This window comes from Carya illinoinensis, chromosome 14 (assembly GCF_018687715.1).
Source record: "Carya illinoinensis cultivar Pawnee chromosome 14, C.illinoinensisPawnee_v1, whole genome shotgun sequence".
NCBI lineage: Eukaryota > Viridiplantae > Streptophyta > Magnoliopsida > Fagales > Juglandaceae > Carya > Carya illinoinensis.
Window position 1 is genome coordinate 15,387,605 of NC_056765.1, and position 19,484 is coordinate 15,407,088.

The following is a 19,484-nucleotide window of genomic DNA, read 5'->3' on the forward strand; positions in this document are numbered from 1 at the left end:
ATTTAAAATCATTAAATATTTTGGTTTAGATAAAATCTTGGTATGAGCCGAGGAATATATGAATCAACTACATTTCTTTTAAGGATTAGTTGAGACTCAAAATTCTGAGAAAAAGCCTAAGCCCGTGAGATCTTGCATCAGACACCATGCTCTACACGATTCACGTCCATTTGTCACTGCATGCAGGGCTTCATAGTGTCCGTCTCCTTAGCATGCAAGTTTGTATCTCTAGTGTTTTTATGTCATTCATCTATATAAACACCTCTTCCACAGTCCTCGTGCATGCACTGCATTCTCGCACCCTAAGTTTTCTTTTTAGAGCCAACTGCACCACCTTCAAGTAGCCACAACCCAACCACTACGTAAAGCCACAGCAGTCCTAACTCTACACCGTTGTTCAACCCCACACGGCCATCATCCCTACAAGAAGGCCTACCCAGATCTCCCCGCCATAGGCAACCATGAACACATGCACGGCAACACCACCACATGCAAGCTGCCAGCCCGTTTGGCCCCTATTTTTAGCCCCTGAAACATAGCATTTTGATTCCAATACCCACTACCCTTAAGCCACTACCCCGCCGGTTGCCGCAGCAGCAAATGACGCCACTGACAGCAGAAGACACCAGATGAGAAGCTCCCACCTGCCGATGCTACCCTTGGTAAACCCAGTCCATAGCTCCCCGATGTGCTTGGTGCTTAAGTCCTCCCTCTCGCCGTGGTCTCTCTCTCTCTTTCTACGGTAACCCTCTCTCTCATCACTTCTCATCTCTTTCTCTCTCTTGATAAGCCTGTATCGCATTCTCTTCCCTCTCGGTAAGCCTCTGCCATTGCCTCTTCCCTCTTCTATTAAACTGAAGGTAGTTGGCCGGTTAGCTTTTTCCTAATTATTCAACGTAAAGTATACTAAAGCTTTTGCTAGGAAAATTACAGTTATGCCCTTGTAGTCACAAATCAGAACAAATATTTCTTTTCCTTTTTTTTGTTTATACAGGTGTTTTTGGTGGGGCATATTTTTTAAAATAAGCCTTAGTATTACAGAAAATTTTATATTATTTTATGTGGATTTTGACTCACTTTTTATTTATCCAAAAGGTTTGCTTGATAGAACATAGTTAAGGTTTTTAAATTACAGTTGGTATTAAGATCTAAAGAATTTAGAGTTGATGAGTTAGTTGAAGATATTAAATGAAATCGATAGTTAGGGTTATGAGAGTTTTAGATTATTTTTAAGGTAAAATAGGTTACTTAGGCTTCGTTTGTTTTCAAAGATGAGATAAGTTGAATAAAATATTATTAAAATATATTATATTTGTATTGGGATTTCAAAAAGTTGTATTGAGATTTGAAAAAGTTGAATTATTTATTTTATTTTGTATGAAAATTTGAAAAAGTTATAATGATTAAGATGAGATGAGATGAAAGTTTTGTGAAAGTGAACAAGGCCTTAGTGATTTAGGTTTAAGCATTTGATGAAATACATGTTCGATTGAAAATTTATGGGAGTACGTGACTATTTTATAGGTGACGATTGATTTTCATTCAATACTGTTGTGAATAAATTCTGAAAAGCTAAGAAGTTTAAGTAAGTAGGGTTCCTATGCTAGACTGTGCATAAAAAATAAAATGGACTGAGGTTAATTTTAAAAAATATGCATGTTTTGTTATGAAAAGAATTGTGAAACAACCTTAGTTATATGTTCTGCATTATTCATGAAATTATGTATAAGAATAAAGTATTTTCTTTCATGAAATTAGTTATTTGTTCTGTACTCTAATATAATATGATGTGATTTCTGAAAACTTTTGGCATGACATTCTATTTCTGTTTCTGTTCCATTCTAACCTTAGCATGGGTGTAAAATTGTGGCTTTTGATTGGGTTGGTACCAAATTTTCTATTTCCGGTGCACCCACTTTGGAAGTAAAGTGGTTTTTTGTGTGGTCTTGCCTATGTGCAAACTCGAGGCTCTGAGAATAATAAAGAAAAGATTCACATTCTGTTTCTGCTCGGTTAGCTATCTGGGTTTGCACAACCCTACCACAGGGGTTAAACATGGTCTATACTATGATATGATATGATAAAATGAAGATGTTCAGTTATGCCATGCCAAATGAACTTTGAATAAGAATATTTTCTAAAACTCTAATATTTTTTATAACATGTTTTGATTCTACAATCTAAAAGTAAAAATATTTTGTTCTACATTCTAAATTCAGTAAATGCTCATGTTTACACATTAGTATATGTTCTCTACTTACTGACTTGTTGATAACTCACCATTTATCTCTACAACATTTTTCAAATAATCTTGATGGTTTAGCTGGAGAGCAAGAATAGACAGTGTTAGAGAGGCTGATGATAGTAAAGGAATAAATACTCGAGGTTAAGTACTTATTTGAGAGTCATAGTTAGTAAAGTTTTTATTTTCGGTTATTTTGATATGTTGAGTTAAAGATATTTTCAAGTCTTTAGGAGTTTCTAATTTATTTTATTGAAAATTTCTTTGTTGTCCCTATGAAAGAGCATGGATATTTAGGTTGAGCTGATGAATTAATATTTTATAGAGTTTTTCAAATTTTATAATTATGATATTAGAGTTAATATTAAGTAATAAGAACTAACTCTCTAGACCTCCGGGACCAGGGCATTACAATTTATATCTTTAATTTCAATGTTTTCATCTTCCTCCAACTCCTAATGAACTGACAAATACAACTTCATCACTCTCATGTTAAAAGATAAATAATTAGCACTTAATTTTGACGCTGGAGGGGGGAGGGAGGGACTTCTCCAAAATTAACTGTCGGCTTCTAAGTCTGATCATGTAGTCTGCGGAAGATCACGACGATTGGTCTTGCAGAAATGACGACCTGTTCACGACTCAAATATGCTTTGGAATTCCTTTTTATCGCTACTTCAGAGGAAGACATGATCATTACCCAAATATATTTAATTAATCCTGTTGCGTTCTAATTACTTCTTTTTTCTTAACTAAAGCAGATGTATTTGGAGTTTGGAATAGAAATTGTAACACCTGTCGAGCACCAAGCCTGCTTTCTCTAAATTTAATTTTTAGGTTCATATGTGTGGGAAGCTCATTTGGATTTTGAGTAGGCTGTGAATTCCAATAATTTATTTTGGTGCGATATGAATTTTTGAGCATAAAATACGTTTATTTTTTTCCTTTTGCAGAACGTCCCAATGGGAACCAGAGCTCCGTTCAGCCCGCTGCTTCAGTGTTTTCTTTTTTTTTTTCTTCCGTAAAAACCTTCTCAGCTTTACGTCCTCTCTCCAGTCTTACGTATAACTCCTCTTTCTTCAACATCCCTTCACGTAAGTCCTCCCTCGTTTTCGTCTCAGCCTTGCCTTCTCCGTCTATGCTTTTATTTTCTAGTTTTCCCTAAGCGTCTGTCCCTTTCGTCCCATGTAAAAGTCGCCTTCCAGCTTCTCTCACTCTAGCTTTGAAGTTCCGCTCCCCGTCCCCTTATATGACTTTAATGTTGCATGTGCTGTCCACCGAAAACCATTTTCTTCTTTAGGTAAAACCCACTTTCAACTTGCTTCCGTGATTTATTCTCGCCGAAAATTATTTTACATTCAAAGTCATTTGTGCTTATTTTTTTTTCAGCTGCCCAAGTACACCGCCTCCTTCCTTCTCTTTGTCTTATCTTCTACATGTTTGTTTGTATTTCCTCTCAATTAGCATGTGCTTTTGGTCAAATATTTCAACTGAATCCTATGTGAATTTTATTTAAGTTGAAAATAAGGAGAGAAAAATAACACTAAAAAATAAATTAAAAGCAAAATAGATTATAAAAAATATGTTATATATGTGAGGAAATATTGTTCAATTAAATCATAGTTATAAAATTAAGCATAAACATGATATCAATCAATTAAAAATCACAACTCGTATTTATGCTTATTAACTATTTTTCCATCTAAAACCAATAATAATGTCACGAAGCATTTAAAATACATTGGTTTTAAATATATAAAATATGCAATATTTCATTTCAATCACTTGCCTAATAAGCAAGCTTCACATAAATTATCAGGGTGATCAATTGTTGGAATACCTTTCACCATCTTCTCTGCTCCCAAATCTCTAAGCCCCCCAAAATTTAGATGTCCATATCTCATGTGCCAAATCCATGATGGATCTTTAACACAAGTCTTTAAACACATGGCTTCGATGGTCTTCATATCCAACAAGAACATGTGATTTCTTGTCATAGAAGCCTTAGAATTAAGATTCCCTTCTTTATCTCTAAGCCAAAGAAAGCGATCTTCCATGTTTATTTTGCAACCATTTTCCATAAGTTGCCCAATACTCAAAATATTATTTTTCATCTTAGGAATGTAGTAAACATTAGGAAGAACCTTATGGCTCCCATTCTTTACCTCAAACAAAATTGTGTCTTTGCCTTTAATCTCCAACTTTGATTCATCACCAAAGCACACATGGCCCATCACTTTGGTGTCAAGTTCCACGAATTTGCTTCTATCGCCAGTCATGTGGTTGCTAGCTCCATTATCTAGGTACCATGTACTCTTCTCACCATTGGGTTCTTCCTTAAGCGTAAGGAATAATGCGGGCTCCTCCACATCTTCCTTGTGCAAAATAAGCTTTGTCCCCTCTTCTACTTTCTTGATTTGACACTCCCAAGAATAATGCCCATATTTTCCACAAGAATATCATTCAATTTGACTTTTGTCATTCTTTATGTCATTGTATCTTTCATGGTTGCCTCTTCATCTTCCTCTTCCATGTCCTCTTGAAGAATTTTGATTTCTTCCTTCTTGAGAAAAATTTTGCTCAGCTTTTCCTCTTCCACGACCATGTCCTCATCCACGGCCTTGACCTCTTCCATGTCCTTGGCCTCTTTTACCGTTTTCATAAGCTTCTCCTTTATCTTTCAATGAAAGCCTTGCTTGCAAGGATTGCTCTTGCTTGCCTCAGTTCATTCTTTCTTCATGAGCCCGTAAGGATCCATTTAATTCATCAATGGACATGATCTCCAAATCTTTAGATTCTTCAATGGCTACCACTATATGGTCAAATTTGAAGTTGAGAGAGCAGAGAATCTTCTCAACAACACAAACATCTTCTAATTTTTCTCCAAGCATCTTCAGTTGATTCACCACTGCCAAGACTGTTGTGAAGTAATCTGAAATAGATTCACTCTCTTTCATCAAAAGAGTTTGAAGACACACTTTCTTAACTTTTTCAACTCTCATGATGGAATTTCGAAGAGTATCCCATGCTTGCTTGCAGTTTGTTTCGTTGGCAACTGTCTTGAACATGTCATCATCTAAAAGATTGATCTTTCTTCCTTTCTTTCTCCAAGGCTTCCTTTTGGGCTTGATTCAAAGGCTCCTCATTTTGAGGTTGATCAAAACCTTTCTCAACAATCTCCCGTAATCCTTGGGAACCAAGGATAGCCTTCATTCGAATTGTCCAATTCTCATAATTGGGCTTGGGGAGTTAGGGGTATTGAAAAGAAAGAGTGGCTCCTTTAGAAGACATTCTCTTGAACCAATGCTCAGATGCCAATCTATTGGAAACAAGATGGAGACAAACAACAAAGAAAAAAATAGAAGAGGAATACACCACTCTGTTTACATTCAATGAAACATTGTTCCAATACGTGACTATAAATTCAAAAGAAAATTCTGGAGTCTAAGTTAATCACATTTAATACTAGTCAAGTCCTCTAGATGTTTTGCACAATTTCTTAGTTGATCATAACTTTCTCAATAAAAATCTAATTGATCAATTGTAGCCCCTTCAAATTCTGATAAAAAATATCCCTTTAGTTTCAGCAATAAAACCAAGTTTAATTTTCAACATCGTGAACCCAATCGGTCTCTTTTAGCTTTCAACTCCTGTACTTGAAATTGTTGCATCGGAGAAGCCAACGAGCTGCCCTCCACATCGCTGCAACCACACCAGCATCCCTTAGGAGGAGGACCAGATACACCTATTTTTACATCACTAAAACAGAGAGCTATGCCCACCATTAAACAAAAAAAAAAAACCAAAGAAACATTCCCTAACCCGAGAGCAACCGAAGTACCACTCCACGTCTACCCAACACTACTAAGCTGTACTAGCACATTTCTGGGTTGCTTCCCTGAAAGGGCCCTTGCACCGCTCGACACTGCCCCTAGTTGATCGTTGTTACACCGTAAGTCTCCTTTTATATCCCACGGTTTTAACCACCTCACTTGGCCATTAGCCACCGGTGACACCCACAACCATGTCGGAGAATCACCAACGTGCACCATGAATAACCAATACACACACGCAGCGCCTTACGTGAGACCCTCTCTAGCTCTCGGTTCCACCTTCTCCCTCCACCTATTATCCCTCGGTGAGCATCTATGCCTCTCAACCTCAAATTTTATTTTTGGTTTTGTAGTCAACTGGTTAGTGGTCTCAAATGCAGATTAAAAGAGATCAAGTCAAGCATGTATTTTAAGTTTGACTTGGTGTTGTATTATTTTTAATATATATATATATATATTTTAAGTGGGTCAATTTTTTTGATGGGTTAAAATTTTAAGTTGGACTGATCTTAATAGCAACAGAACACCATTATAATAATTTATAGTGGGCTAGGCTGAGAAGAGGGCCCATGCAGAAAGCTCGTATTAATGTTCTAGCAGCATAAGATACTGGCATGGAGCATGATTCAACTTCTACTGGTGCCATTGTTGATAGACAGGTTGCAGGGGCTACTATTACAGAGATACGATCGCTCCTCAATGAGCATCGCACACTTTTGATCTAGGAAATGAAGAAGATCACTTGCCCATCATGGTTCTCGACTACAGGAGACTGAGAGACGTATTGTTGTCATCCAAGAGGACCTGGATAATCTTACACAATAGTTTTATTTTTTATTTGACTTTTTGTTTTGTAATTAGCATCATGTTATCGATTTAATTAATATTTCTTTTTTATTCATTATATAGTTAGCTTGTTCTTTATCAAAAATCATTTTCCTTATTTTACTTACTAGTTTATGATAATATAAAAATGACACTCCGTAGAAGGTAATGCCTTTTTAATTGTAAATTTTTATTTAGCATAATAAAATTTATTAATTAATTTTTAAATTAATTATATAAAATTCCTAAGAATATGATATATTTTTAGGTAGATTTTTTCGCTTTTGAAAATAATAATTAATAAACTCAAATAATGTTTATTGTTAATATATTTTAATGCATCATTGAATGTGTATTATAAACATTCAAATGGTTTATAGCTCCGTTCGAACATAATAATACCATTCGAACTATGTAGCAACCATCCAGATTTATTTATAACTTCCCACCAAAACATTCATTCAAATGGTCCTGTCAACATTCGAACATGTGTTAAAATACTATTCAAACTTGTATGGGTTAGTTCGAATGGTATAACAACTTCTCCACCAGGATTATGTGCTACTTCCCATCAAAACTGTAGGTCGAATGGCTAAATTTCTTGTTTGAACGGTTTTTACCTTTCCCTATCACAATTGTATATATATTCGCACCATGACTATTATTTGATCCATTATGTAACCATTTGAATGGTAAGTAAAACATGTTTGAAAGTTTTTTGAAGTGTTCGAATAGTTTTTTTTTTCTAAGACGACATATTTCATCCCAAAAAGTCTAGTTCGAACATATATTTATTTTTTCAAATGCATAAAAACCTGTTTCCATATTTTGAGATGAAATTTAATTTTCGTCCCAAACAAGTATTTTTAGGAAAGAAATTTAATTCATTCCTAAAAAATTTTGTCTCTAAAACTCTGATGTCATGTAGTGATACTTGGTTATTTTACACGGTTATCGTTATGCTCTTTATCTTTCAATGAGATAGTTTTAATCCTTGAATTTGTAATTCTTTTAATTGAGTCCCTTTGTCAAACTTCCATTTGAAACTTAATTTAACAAAAATGTAATGTAGCATGCCACATGGCGATATATACAAAATAATAAGAATTTTAAACAAATCTAAATGAAAGTAATTAGGTGAATTAGGAAGTAATTAGGGTTGAGCCACTGTGGAAGTAAGATAAATTAGGAAGTATTTTCTTGTTTCTCAAAATTATTGAATAGAAACAATTTCAACAATGTATGTAAAAACGTTTAAATATCACAACAGTTGAATAATTTATTGATGAATTAATGATAATAGGTCGAAAACAATTAACCATAAAACATGCAAGAAAAACCTATGTTGAAAATCCATCCATTGGTTATTGGCCCAACAAAAGGGAACAAATATTCAGTTTTGGCTGATATGCCAATAATTCATACAACAAATTAATATACATGATGATATCCCATTGCAGCTAATTTATAATTTGAGTTTCATTTTCCTATCGAAGATGCTTGGCCCATAGGTTGAAATGATCATATCTTTAAGAATAGGGAATTGAATCCATAAGAAGAAGAAGATTGGAACACCACCCAAACAAATAAGAGGAATTGAAATCCTTAATTGCTCATTTAGGATAATTAAAAGGGCACTGGCAAAGGTTATCATCATGGTTGCAATAAAGCAAAAGAGGGTGAAAAGGCCTATTATCATTTGTCTTGGCAAATTCTTGAGAAAATCATCTTTTGTGTAACGTGAGGTAAGGATTCCCAAAAAGATCAAGACAGAAGTTGAGGATAAAAAGAAGGACAAGGCATCAGATATCATAAAGACCCTAAACAGGCTCGAATCTCGATTGTTATCACCTGGAAGGGTAAAGGCCACTTGAAACATAATGGTAACAATAAGAATACCCACCACCATACATGACGTTGTTGTGTCCTTCATCTATTTCTCTCCCTCTTTCATCATTTTCTCATGGTTTTTCGTAAACAATTGTCGGGGAGTGAAACCATTCTTGTTGGTACTTTCCTTCTGCTTGCGATGGACAATTCTCTCAACCTCTTGCATGTATAGTATTAGAAAAACACTGAAAATCTAACCTCACACAAAAGAAATGGTAATTTAACGAGGTCAATGCTTCCAAATTAGATTAATCTACCTAGTCCATGCTAAATCATCATCAGCTCCATTGAATATATAGTGCTAAGTGCATATATAAATATATATATATATATATATATGTATGTATATATGTGTATTTCGGACATGTACAAGGATAGAGGAAATGACTGGAATTGATATTCTACAAGACCATTAATCCTTATATATCCCAGTACCTCAACCTCTGCCTTCTACGACCAGATCAAAAAATAAAGATAGAAAAGGTCTCATGACAATCTTTCCTTTCATGCTTTTTACTTGTTAAAATATTGTTCAAGACCTGAAATGCCAACATGCCTGGAGTCCCAATTTGGAATAAGATCGGACCGCAACAGGATGACGTTGCATTGGAAGAATTATAAAAGACTAATATTTCACCTGCATGTAATAGATGTTCAATGTGGCATTGGTGTTTCTTTCTCTGTACCATATATGAAGCTGAAAAGTTAATGTAGACTCGGGGTCGAGTCTTGTTGGAAGGGCCTACTTCATATTTTTATTTCGATTTCACTTGAGGTACTCAAGTTAGAATTAACAAGAACTTGAGAGAATCTTAATTAAGTCTTGCTCCAATCAGGAGTATGATAAGGAATAGTTAATTAAGTTCAACTCCCAAACACTGCACAAATCTCAAGCAATTATTGTACAAGGCTGCTGATTACGAGCTAGTCATTTTATAAACTTCTTTTTTAATTTGCTTATCACCTACAACATGAGAGAGAGAGAGAGAGAGAGAGAGAGAGAGAGAGAGAGAGAGAGAGAGAGGAGACCTTGAACCATTGTAACTCTCTTTGCATTTGTAAAGCTGCCCCTGGGATTTGATTAACCCTAGAGGAATGTTTCATCATGCCTGCCATATGTAATATGTTATTATCATCGACATCTAGTAGACATGCCAAGGAGTAGTTCGTCATCATATCTCGGGAGTATAGAATGCTAAAGATTTTTTCGTGACGATGTAAGACAGCAAGCATAAAGATGTTTCTATAATCTTTATCATGGACCAATATAAATCGTAGGTCTGCTTCAAGCATCTTAGAAACAAACTCAAAAATCCCGTTCTCGGTAGCCTGGCAAATGGCAGAATAAACCAGACCATGTATAACTTGCTGAGTTTTTGATTCTGATATCACTTTACACATGTGATAAAGAAGTTCATTGTACTGGTAGTAAATCTTCTTCATTTCGTACAACTGCATGATTCCTTTGACAATTATGATCGAGACATTGCCAATTAGTTAACTAGATGAAAATTATAAATAAACTAATAATAAAAAAACAAAACAAAATTAATGAATGATTAATTTGATGGGGTGTACGGGGTATACCAAAGAAGTTGAGTACTCCTACGGCACAACTCCTACGGTACAGTACTGCAAAGAAAAAAAAAATATTTGTGCAGTGAGCTGGAACTTTATTATATTCAACCAAGCTATAAGCAAAATATTTATTTTTTTACATACTAATTCGCAGGTTTTGCGAGTTCCAATTAGTTTCTGTGTAGTGAGGAACTTTAATATCATATACAGCCTTTATTAATGATAAAAAGCTACACCATTAATTATTTCTCACTTATTTTTCTTAATTATTATCATATTATATAGCTTTAATTAACTAATTAAAAATAATAACATGTCAAATTAAATTACTAACTTGTAGCCTTAATAGCATATATAACTTAATAATTTGGAAGTAGGGCATTTGCTCATGTATGTTGATACCATATCATCCATTCTTATATTAATGAAAGTAAGGCTAGTAAATATTAAAAAATATGAATTTTTAAAAATTTTAATTAGGATGGAAATTTAGTAATTCATACGTAATACTTTAGTAATCGAAGAATGAAAAAAATTTTATTTAAAAAAAAAAAAAAACTCTTTATTCTTATCCTGAACAAATTAAAAATAAAAAATTTCTTATGCATTAACTGTTATTTGCTCTATTTTTAAAATTATTAACTAGATTTGTTGAAAAATGTGACTTGCATAATTAAAATTATTCAATTAATTTTTTATCTTTTATTTTTGAAAAATATGTTTGTGAAGGCTTCGATTAATGACCATCGTTGTAACTACATGAACATGTCTTATATGTGTTTTGATTATTCATAATTAATTTAGATTCAAAGCTATTTTAAATAATTAGATCATAATAGTCAGAGTACTGATATTCTTCCTTTTTTCATTTGAGTTTCAAATTTTAAAATAAACAGGACCCTCTAGTTAGAAAATAGAAATTGTAGAAAAAAAATTGCAAAATTGAAATTTCATAGCCGCATCAATGATTACTCTTCGAGTAAATAATTGTCGTTTGATAGGAATAAATTATGTGGCTTCAAAGGATCAGTAAAATTCCATGCTATCAAAATCTTATATACCTAGTATTAGATCATAGCTAATTATCATAAAAGAAAAACTGAAGATTATGGGAAAGTAAGCTAAGGCAAAATTAGCATACCTGATATGATATTTTGATTTTTTTGATTGCTTCGGCATTGTTCTTCGTTTAAAACGTTCAAACGAGTCTCAGTACTGGTCAAAGGTACTAATGGAATGCGCATACCTTTTTAGCAAGCAAAAGTAATTAACAAATCCAATTAATAATATAGTACGCACAACTTATTATATTCTAGGTTTTGAGTGATCAATCTTCTTGATAACGGCAAATCAAATGTTCAGTATGCCCTAGGATAACAAAGAAATAAGAGAATAAATAACTTAAAGTGTAGCATCAACTTTATAACTTAAGTATATTTTCTTATTTTAGTAAAAGAGAATCTTTGCAAAACTACGATGATATTTGAAGTAAAATACATGAAATGCATTCTTATCGAAATTATTTAGATTCATATTATATTTATTATTTTTGAATTGCATTGTATATCATTTTAGATTCATATTACCTTCACTTTATCGAAAGTAGTCATGGATTTATACTTCAAATTCATTTATATTACCTTCACTTTAGTCTAATCTCAAAATTTTGGTGGGGCAGCAAAGACAAGGAGAGAAATATTCACTACAAGAGTTGGGGCACAATGGGGAAACCAAAGAATGAGGGTGGTATGGGGTTTAGGGAATTGGAGAGCTTCAATGAAGCTTTACTTGCCAAGCAATGTTGGTGCATGATGTAGTGTCCTTCCTCTTTGGTTGCTCAGATTTTTCAAGAAAAGTACTGCAAGCAAAGGAATATCATGGAGTCTAAATTGGGTAGGGGTCCATCTTTGATTTGGAGAAGCTTATGGTAGCCATTGGGTTGTTGAAAGAAGGTCTAAGGTGGAGAAAGGGTAATGATCATAATTTAAAGATTTGGGGGCATAAATGGCTTCAATCTCCAACTACTTTCTATGTTCAATCTCAAGTAATGTCTTGGATCAAGATGCCTGTGTTCAGATGCTTATTAATGTTGATGGCCATGGATGGAACAAAGAACTAATAACAGAGATTTTTGAGAATGAGGAAGCTAAGCACATTTGTAATTTACCCATGAGTCGTCTTGGAGGTCCTAATAAATGTTACTAGGGGTATACAAATGATGGGTCTTATACTGTGAAAAGTGGGTATTATACTGCACTTCAAAAGCAAAGAATGAAGAGGAGTGACTCCTAAATGGTGAGTGGATTAGAAAAATGTTGGAAGAAGCTGTGGAGCTTGAAGTTTCCAGGGACAATGAAACACTTTTTGTGGAAAGCATGTCAAGATGTGCTGCCAACTAGGAAGAACCTTTATAAGAAACATGTTCTTAAGGATCTTTTGTGTATGATATGTAAGGAAGAGGAAGAAACACTCACTCATATGTTATGGAGGTGTATTGCAGCCAATGACATATGGGTGGACAATACCAACCCAGTTTAGAAATGGAGTGTGAATGAAAGTGAATTCATGGAGCTATGGAAGAGATTTAGTGATTGTTTGACATAAGCTGAGCTGAATGGGTAGCTGTTGCTATGTGGAAGATCTGGCTAAGAAGAAATAACTTTATGTTTCAAGGCAAGATGGTGGATCCTAGGAAGATAATCCAAGGTATTGATGAGTTATTGGAGACGTTTCAAAAGCACAGGAGAAAGGGCAAGGGGTTCATCAAGGGTGATCCGAAAGGCATATTGCTCAAAGATGGAAAAGACCAGCTGAAGGTTTTATTAAGGCCAATTAGGACGTAGCAGTTGATGAAGGTGCAAGGAGAATGGGAATTGGGATGATTGTGCATGATCATGAAGGGAAAATATTGGCATCGCTGTTTGTCAACAAGCCATTTCATTCAAAACCAGTTTTAGCCGAATGTTTTGCTTTGTGTGGAGTTATGGAACTATGTAATGAACTTAACTTCAGTAATGTTATCTTTGAAGGTGATGTACAAGTGCTTGTGAAGTCAGTGAACGCTAAGGGTGAAAATTGGCTTTGGTTTGGATAAATTATGGAAGATATCCAAGAAATGCTTCAAAGGAGGGCAGATTGGAAGGTGTCATGGGTTCCAAGAACTAGAAATTGTGTGGCACATCAGTTAGTTAAGTTAAGTTTCCGTTATGAGAGTGAGATTGTAATGATCGAAAAGAGTCTTGAGATTATCTCAGGTAATGTCTTGTTAGACAAACTTTGTAATTAATCTATTTTATCAATGAGATGTCCTTTTCAAAAAAAAAAAATCATATATATATATATGATTTTAAATACATGAAATTGTGTTCTATATTTATAGGAGAAAATATACAAAGCCTCTCAAACTACCACCCAATTTACAATCACATCCACAAAGTATCAATTTTGACAATCAATTCCCTTAAACTGCCAAAAAATTGCAATTTAGCCTCTTTTCTTTTAAGAAGACAAAATTACCCCTAAAAATATTTTTAAAATTACAAAATAACTCTATCAAATAAAAATAATAAGTTTTAAATAATATTTTTTCCACATAAATAATCTTTAAGATAAAAATAATTATTCTAAAAATTAAAGAGAAATATTGTTAAGAAATATATTTTGTAAATTAGATAGGTTTGGAAGTAAGATAAAATACAAAATTCTCATCTCATCTCATCATTACAACTTTTTTAAATTTTCACTTAAAATATAATAAATAATTTAATTTTTTCAAATTCCAATTCACCTAAATTTTCAAATCTTAAAACAATAATAATACTAAAAAATAATATTTTAAACTTTCATTTAAAACTAAAAATCTCATCTCACCATCCTAATATATGAATTTTTTTTTAGTATTTTTTTTTAATATTTGAATTTTCCAATATTTGTTGTTAAATTTCTAATGTTTTAATAAGAGGTATATCTGCCAATTTTTTTATGGAGGGGGGAAGATTGCTAACTTTTCATAATTTGAGGGAAAACTTTTTAGAATTGATAATTTTGGGGGTGATAGGAAATTAACGTTGCAATAGTCTGAGATGCTTTATATATTTATCCCAAATTATCTTTAATTTTAGGTATTCTCATGGATCACTTGATTTCTTTTTTAATTACTAATTAGAAAAAGTAATCCAATACATATTATTGATGGTGTTTTTTAAAATGAGCCATTAATATTGAATAATATTAAAATGTAAAGCAAAAGAATTAAAGGATCAGAGTGGTAATACAGGAGTAGATGAGTTGCTTCCAAAACCCGAGCTGAATTCCACTTGGGATGGAATGACGCATAGAGGCCAATGCAAAGATGGGAGACTCTTTATCCTTGTCAAGAGCCAGTGCCAAATGTGGGCAGGCTCGGATTAATCCCAAAGCAATATCTATTAATGTGTCGTATGTACCAGGCGCATCACGTATGGAACATGCATAAAAATGATTAAAGAGGAATTATTATTATGTATACAGCAAGAAAATAACGGCAGCCAATTAATCAATTAGAAGTTTTAAGTTTAGACTAAAACAAATTTATATATTCACAAAGGTTGTAATAAATTAACAAATTCCACAGAATATTGTATAGAAGTTCTTAATATCTTATCAAACATTTACATTACCAGATAGTAAAACATGAGTTCTTAACCAAAGTTCCAGTATACATGGCACGGGTAAAAAGCGTAGCACCATTGCAGTCTTGAATCTCTTGATTATCATCTTGTGGAATTAAATCTTTATCTAGACTAAGATAATACAAATTACGCGCCATTTCTATTTGCTCGAAATCAATAGCCATAACAACTGGAAGATTTTCTTCCCCTCCATAATGTCTAATGCTAATCAAGTCAAAGTATTTTTGAAGCATGCACTCCACCATTCGCCATTTTCCAAGCACGGCTGCCAAGCTTAGAGCTGTGTAACCGTCAGTATCATGCAAGGCCAAGCTCTCATTCGGCATCAGCGTCACCAACTCCTCCACTATATGCTCATGTCCATATGTAACAGCAGTATGAGAGCCCTTTTTCCTTTATCTGGGATTTCCCAATTCAATGCTTCCGGGGGTAGAGACTCAATAATCTCTTTTGTCTCATCCAAATTACCATCTCGCACAGCATTGTACAATTTTGAAAGCATACATAACTCTTTATCATCCTGACGTTCTGCCATTTTTTCTTTACTTTCTCTGCAATGTTAAATATTTAAAGACTAAGAATTCATTTGTATTTCAAAATTCTATAAATAATAGTAAAATAATTTGATCAATTAAGATGTTTTAATGGCCTGATTTTATTCAAGTGGCGTTGAGAAACTAAATTATGTAAAACTTTAATAATTTAGTATTTTATTTATGTGTCCAATTAAGTTATAAACATACATGCACAAGGAACATACGTATGTCAGAAATATATAGTACTGTCATTTCAAAAAAAAAAAAAAAAAAGAAATATATAGTACCAATTAACAAGTCAAGCTGGCAGATATCTGGATGCAAAAATTAACTTTTTTTATGTAGCATTATATTAAATATTCTAACGTACGGAGGGAAAAAAACTAATTATACAAGTATTGCAACTATTTTATTTTATTTTTATTTTTTTTAATGAGAAAGCAGCATTATAATTAATGTTCAATAACTTATACCTTGTCACAATAAATCAAAATGACAATAATACCACTTACCTCAGTCCGGACGACACAGCTCACACTCACAGACTCACAGTGCTCTCAGCCTCTCACGAGTCACGCCGATCTCCATTTTTGCTCCACAGACCTCTCACGCCGCACGCCACACGAAGCCGCCGCCCCCCACCGTGACTCCGTCCGCCGTAGACTGCCATCACCGCACTGCCGCAGTGCCAAATCCGACCAATTTTTTCCAAAAGGTAAAAACTGGTGACTCTTGTGTATTCCGAAATTTATTTAAAATTTTAAAGGGATTATTTGATGTATGGAATTTTTTTGTGAATGGTGAACTGAGTTGTGAAATGATTATGTATTGAGGAACCGTTTTTCATTTTCAGTATTTTATTTGTTTGTGATTTTGGACATTGAAGGCAACCTGTTTGTGGAAATGTCACAAAGAAACAGAATATACATAATAGTCGGAAAAGAAAAGAAAAAACATCAAATTTTCCTGGGATAGGATTGCTTTGAAAAATTCAAAAACTTCTTTTGTTTCCTTTATTAGATTCATTTCAGCTTCAAACTAATAGAACAAAGGAGAAAAAAACCAAAAAAATGAGGAGCTTCCATTTTCAATCAATAAGATTACATTTTTCTTTTTGCACGTACTATTGCTCTCATTCCTCCTGAAGACAAAAACGAGGCAGTTGCTTGACTTAATTGCCGGACAGCCCCCTCCAAGTCAGAAGGCAAGCAGCTGAAAGATAAATAAATCACGAGTGGCTTTCCTTTAACTTATCAGATTCAAGGCTAAGAAACAAGTAATCTAAATGACAGTTTATCAACTCAACCAAAAAAACAATTGTTATGAGATGAACTAGAAGTTTGCGTCTTTTGCTATGTTTTGAGTTCAAGGCCTATACATATCTATATTACTAGCATGCTTCCTAAATGCAAAATACCAAAATTTTTAATTATCACGTAATCAGTCAGTAGCTAAACCCATAAAATTATGATAAGACTAGACAAAATCCTAGGCTACCATACAAGCTTGTTAGGCTTATCATAAGGCACTTCTTTTATATAAGTAGGCTTATCATAAGTCACTTGAGCTAGAAGATCAAGATGCTTAACCTGTTAAGTACCACTCCTTAAAATGGAATTGTGTCCACTTTACTTTTCAATCTAATCGGAACTAATAAGGGGCATAGGGCAAGTTTATTTCTTTTTCATTTGCTCTTTAACATAATCTCCCAAAAGCACTTAAAACTCTATTCCATTCCGTCTTAAGGTCGCCGTTCTCCTTCCTAATCCCTTCAAACTCCCAAACACATTACATAAGTTACTATTTTTTTCAACTCAAAGGTACAGTGCAAATTATACACATAGAATGAGATATTTGGCAAGATTTACATAATTAAAAGATTCAAACGCATTATAAACAACAATAAAATGACTCAATCCGTCCAAAGACCCCAAATTGACTCCACTTCATCAATGGATATCACCAAATTCCCTTCAATTTCACTATAGCCATCCATCATATATCCTCCACATATTCTGATATTTAGCAACTTGAAACCCAGACAGGAAATTCCCAAATAAACTAAACAAGTGAACCCAGATAAGCGAGGTAAATCGTGTTTATACGAAACAGAACCTGTCATTATCTTCCTCTTCTACATCTTTTTGAATAATTTCTGGCTATATTGGTAAAGTAGAAGGTGTGATGGTATTAGGACTATCCTCACCTTGGAACTTATCAAACTTGGCACGTATACTTGAGCTAGAGCCAGCTCTGTTCAGTGAAACTCCATTGTGGCCATTAAAGATAGAGTGAGAAAAAGATAAGGAAAAGCGTGTGGCTGAGGATGGGTTGAGTACTCATGCAGAGGAGCATGAATTCAAGAAGCAGCAACTTGAATATGAAGAAGCCATGAAGTTGCTAGAGCTACTCCAAGGCCCAGGCCATAGAGTTATCCTTATGGTTTTATCAAATTTGGTAGCTGTTTTTTCATTAATCGTTCATCGCCATTGCCAGGGAGTCGGACAGATTCCATGATTCTTTTATATGTGTCAGATTCTTTTATTATACCCAGTTGGTTAATAAACTTATTCTTTTGGCAGTGTCAGATTCTTTTATTCTTATTCTTGACCCCAGAACAGGATCAAGATGCCACAATGCCGTCCCCAGCACCGAGATCGAGACCCTCTTCCAGAACACAAACTTCATGTGCAAGTAGTCGATTCCCACTCCCGGTAAATATAGAAGATGAAGATACATTTAATGAGGAGGCTGAGATGGGTATTGGGGATGAGTCGGATGTACCACCTCCATCCGCTAGTGCCAAGCCACCACGTCCACGATCAAATAAAAAAAGATCGTGGACGTGGGAACATTTCACCAAGGTTGACGGTGATCCCTCGGAACCGCACGCGGCTTGCAACCATTGTGGCCAAGAAGTTGGATGTCATTCAAAGAAACAAGGCACTACTGGATTGATATCACATCTAAATGGTTGCTAGAGGTATAAGATAGCGAAGGGATTGGCGGCCAAAGATCAGACAACGCTGAGTTATGAAACTTCTACTGCGACTGATGGTACGCAAGTTAAGAAAATGGCTATCCCTCAATACAGTGAGAAGTTGTTGAGAGATGCGCTTGTCGAGATGATCATTGAAGATGAGATGCCTTTTATGATAGTTGAAAAAAGAGGGTTCCGAAAGTTTGTCAAGCTCATTGAGCCACGATTCCCAATGCCATCACGGTATACAGTGATGCGGGATTGTATGAAAAGGCATTTAAAAGAGAAGGCTGAGATGAGACAAATGTTTGTGAGGACTGGCCAGAGAGTCTCATTTACGACTGACACATGGACGTCTATACAGAATGTTTCCTATATGTGTATTACAGCACACTACATTGACAGCTCATGGATTTTAAAAAAACGGATTATTGGATTCAAAGAAATCAGTGATCATAAGGGTGCATCAATTGGGGCGGCAATGGATGATTGCTTGAAAGATTGGAGAATTCAGAAAGTTTTGTGCATTACAGTTGACAATGCTAGTACCAATGATACTGCAATTGAATGGTTCAAGCAGAATACGAGAGTGAGAGATGATGTCATCCGGGACCATGAGTTTATCCATATTCATTGTTGTGCTCACATAATCAACCTGATTTTGACTGAGGGCTTAAAAGAGGTTGATGATTCCATTACAAAAGTCCGCAACATTGTGCGGTATTGAGGGCTTCTCCCCAACGGCTGAAAAAATTTAGGGCAATAGAAGAACAACTTGGGATAAAACATTCACAGACGCTGTGCTTGGACGTTCCCACTCGATGAAACTCTACATATATGATGTTGGATGTGGCACAGAGGTACCAGAAAGTATTTGAGCGGATGGAGGTGGAAGATGGGGGTCTTAAGTATGCTTTGCTGGAGCCTGCC

The 19,484-nt window shown here is 34.5% G+C and overlaps 3 protein-coding genes across 3 annotated transcripts; all 3 read right to left on the reverse strand.

The window, feature by feature from the left end:
* Nucleotides 1-4,023: 4,023 nt before the first annotated feature.
* LOC122293619 lies at nt 4,024-4,877 on the reverse strand. The gene is made up of 2 exons (XM_043102152.1): nt 4,755-4,877; nt 4,024-4,653 (listed from the first exon to the last, which is right to left on the reverse strand). The coding sequence occupies exons 1-2, from the start codon at nt 4,875-4,877 to the stop codon at nt 4,024-4,026; spliced, it is 753 nt and encodes a 250-aa protein (XP_042958086.1).
* Nucleotides 4,878-8,243: 3,366 nt separating this feature from the next.
* On the reverse strand, nt 8,244-10,388 carry LOC122294968. The gene is made up of 2 exons (XM_043103958.1): nt 9,820-10,388; nt 8,244-8,950 (listed from the first exon to the last, which is right to left on the reverse strand). The coding sequence occupies exons 1-2, from the start codon at nt 10,246-10,248 to the stop codon at nt 8,834-8,836; spliced, it is 546 nt and encodes a 181-aa protein (XP_042959892.1). The 5' UTR covers nt 10,249-10,388; the 3' UTR covers nt 8,244-8,833.
* A 936-nt stretch (nt 10,389-11,324) lies between these two features.
* On the reverse strand, nt 11,325-15,743 carry LOC122294912. The gene is made up of 3 exons (XM_043103901.1): nt 15,052-15,743; nt 14,643-14,792; nt 11,325-11,614 (listed from the first exon to the last, which is right to left on the reverse strand). Exons 1-3 carry the CDS (start codon nt 15,362-15,364, stop codon nt 11,490-11,492), a joined length of 588 nt encoding a protein of 195 aa, XP_042959835.1. The 5' UTR covers nt 15,365-15,743; the 3' UTR covers nt 11,325-11,489.
* Between the last annotated feature and the right edge of the window lie 3,741 nt (nt 15,744-19,484).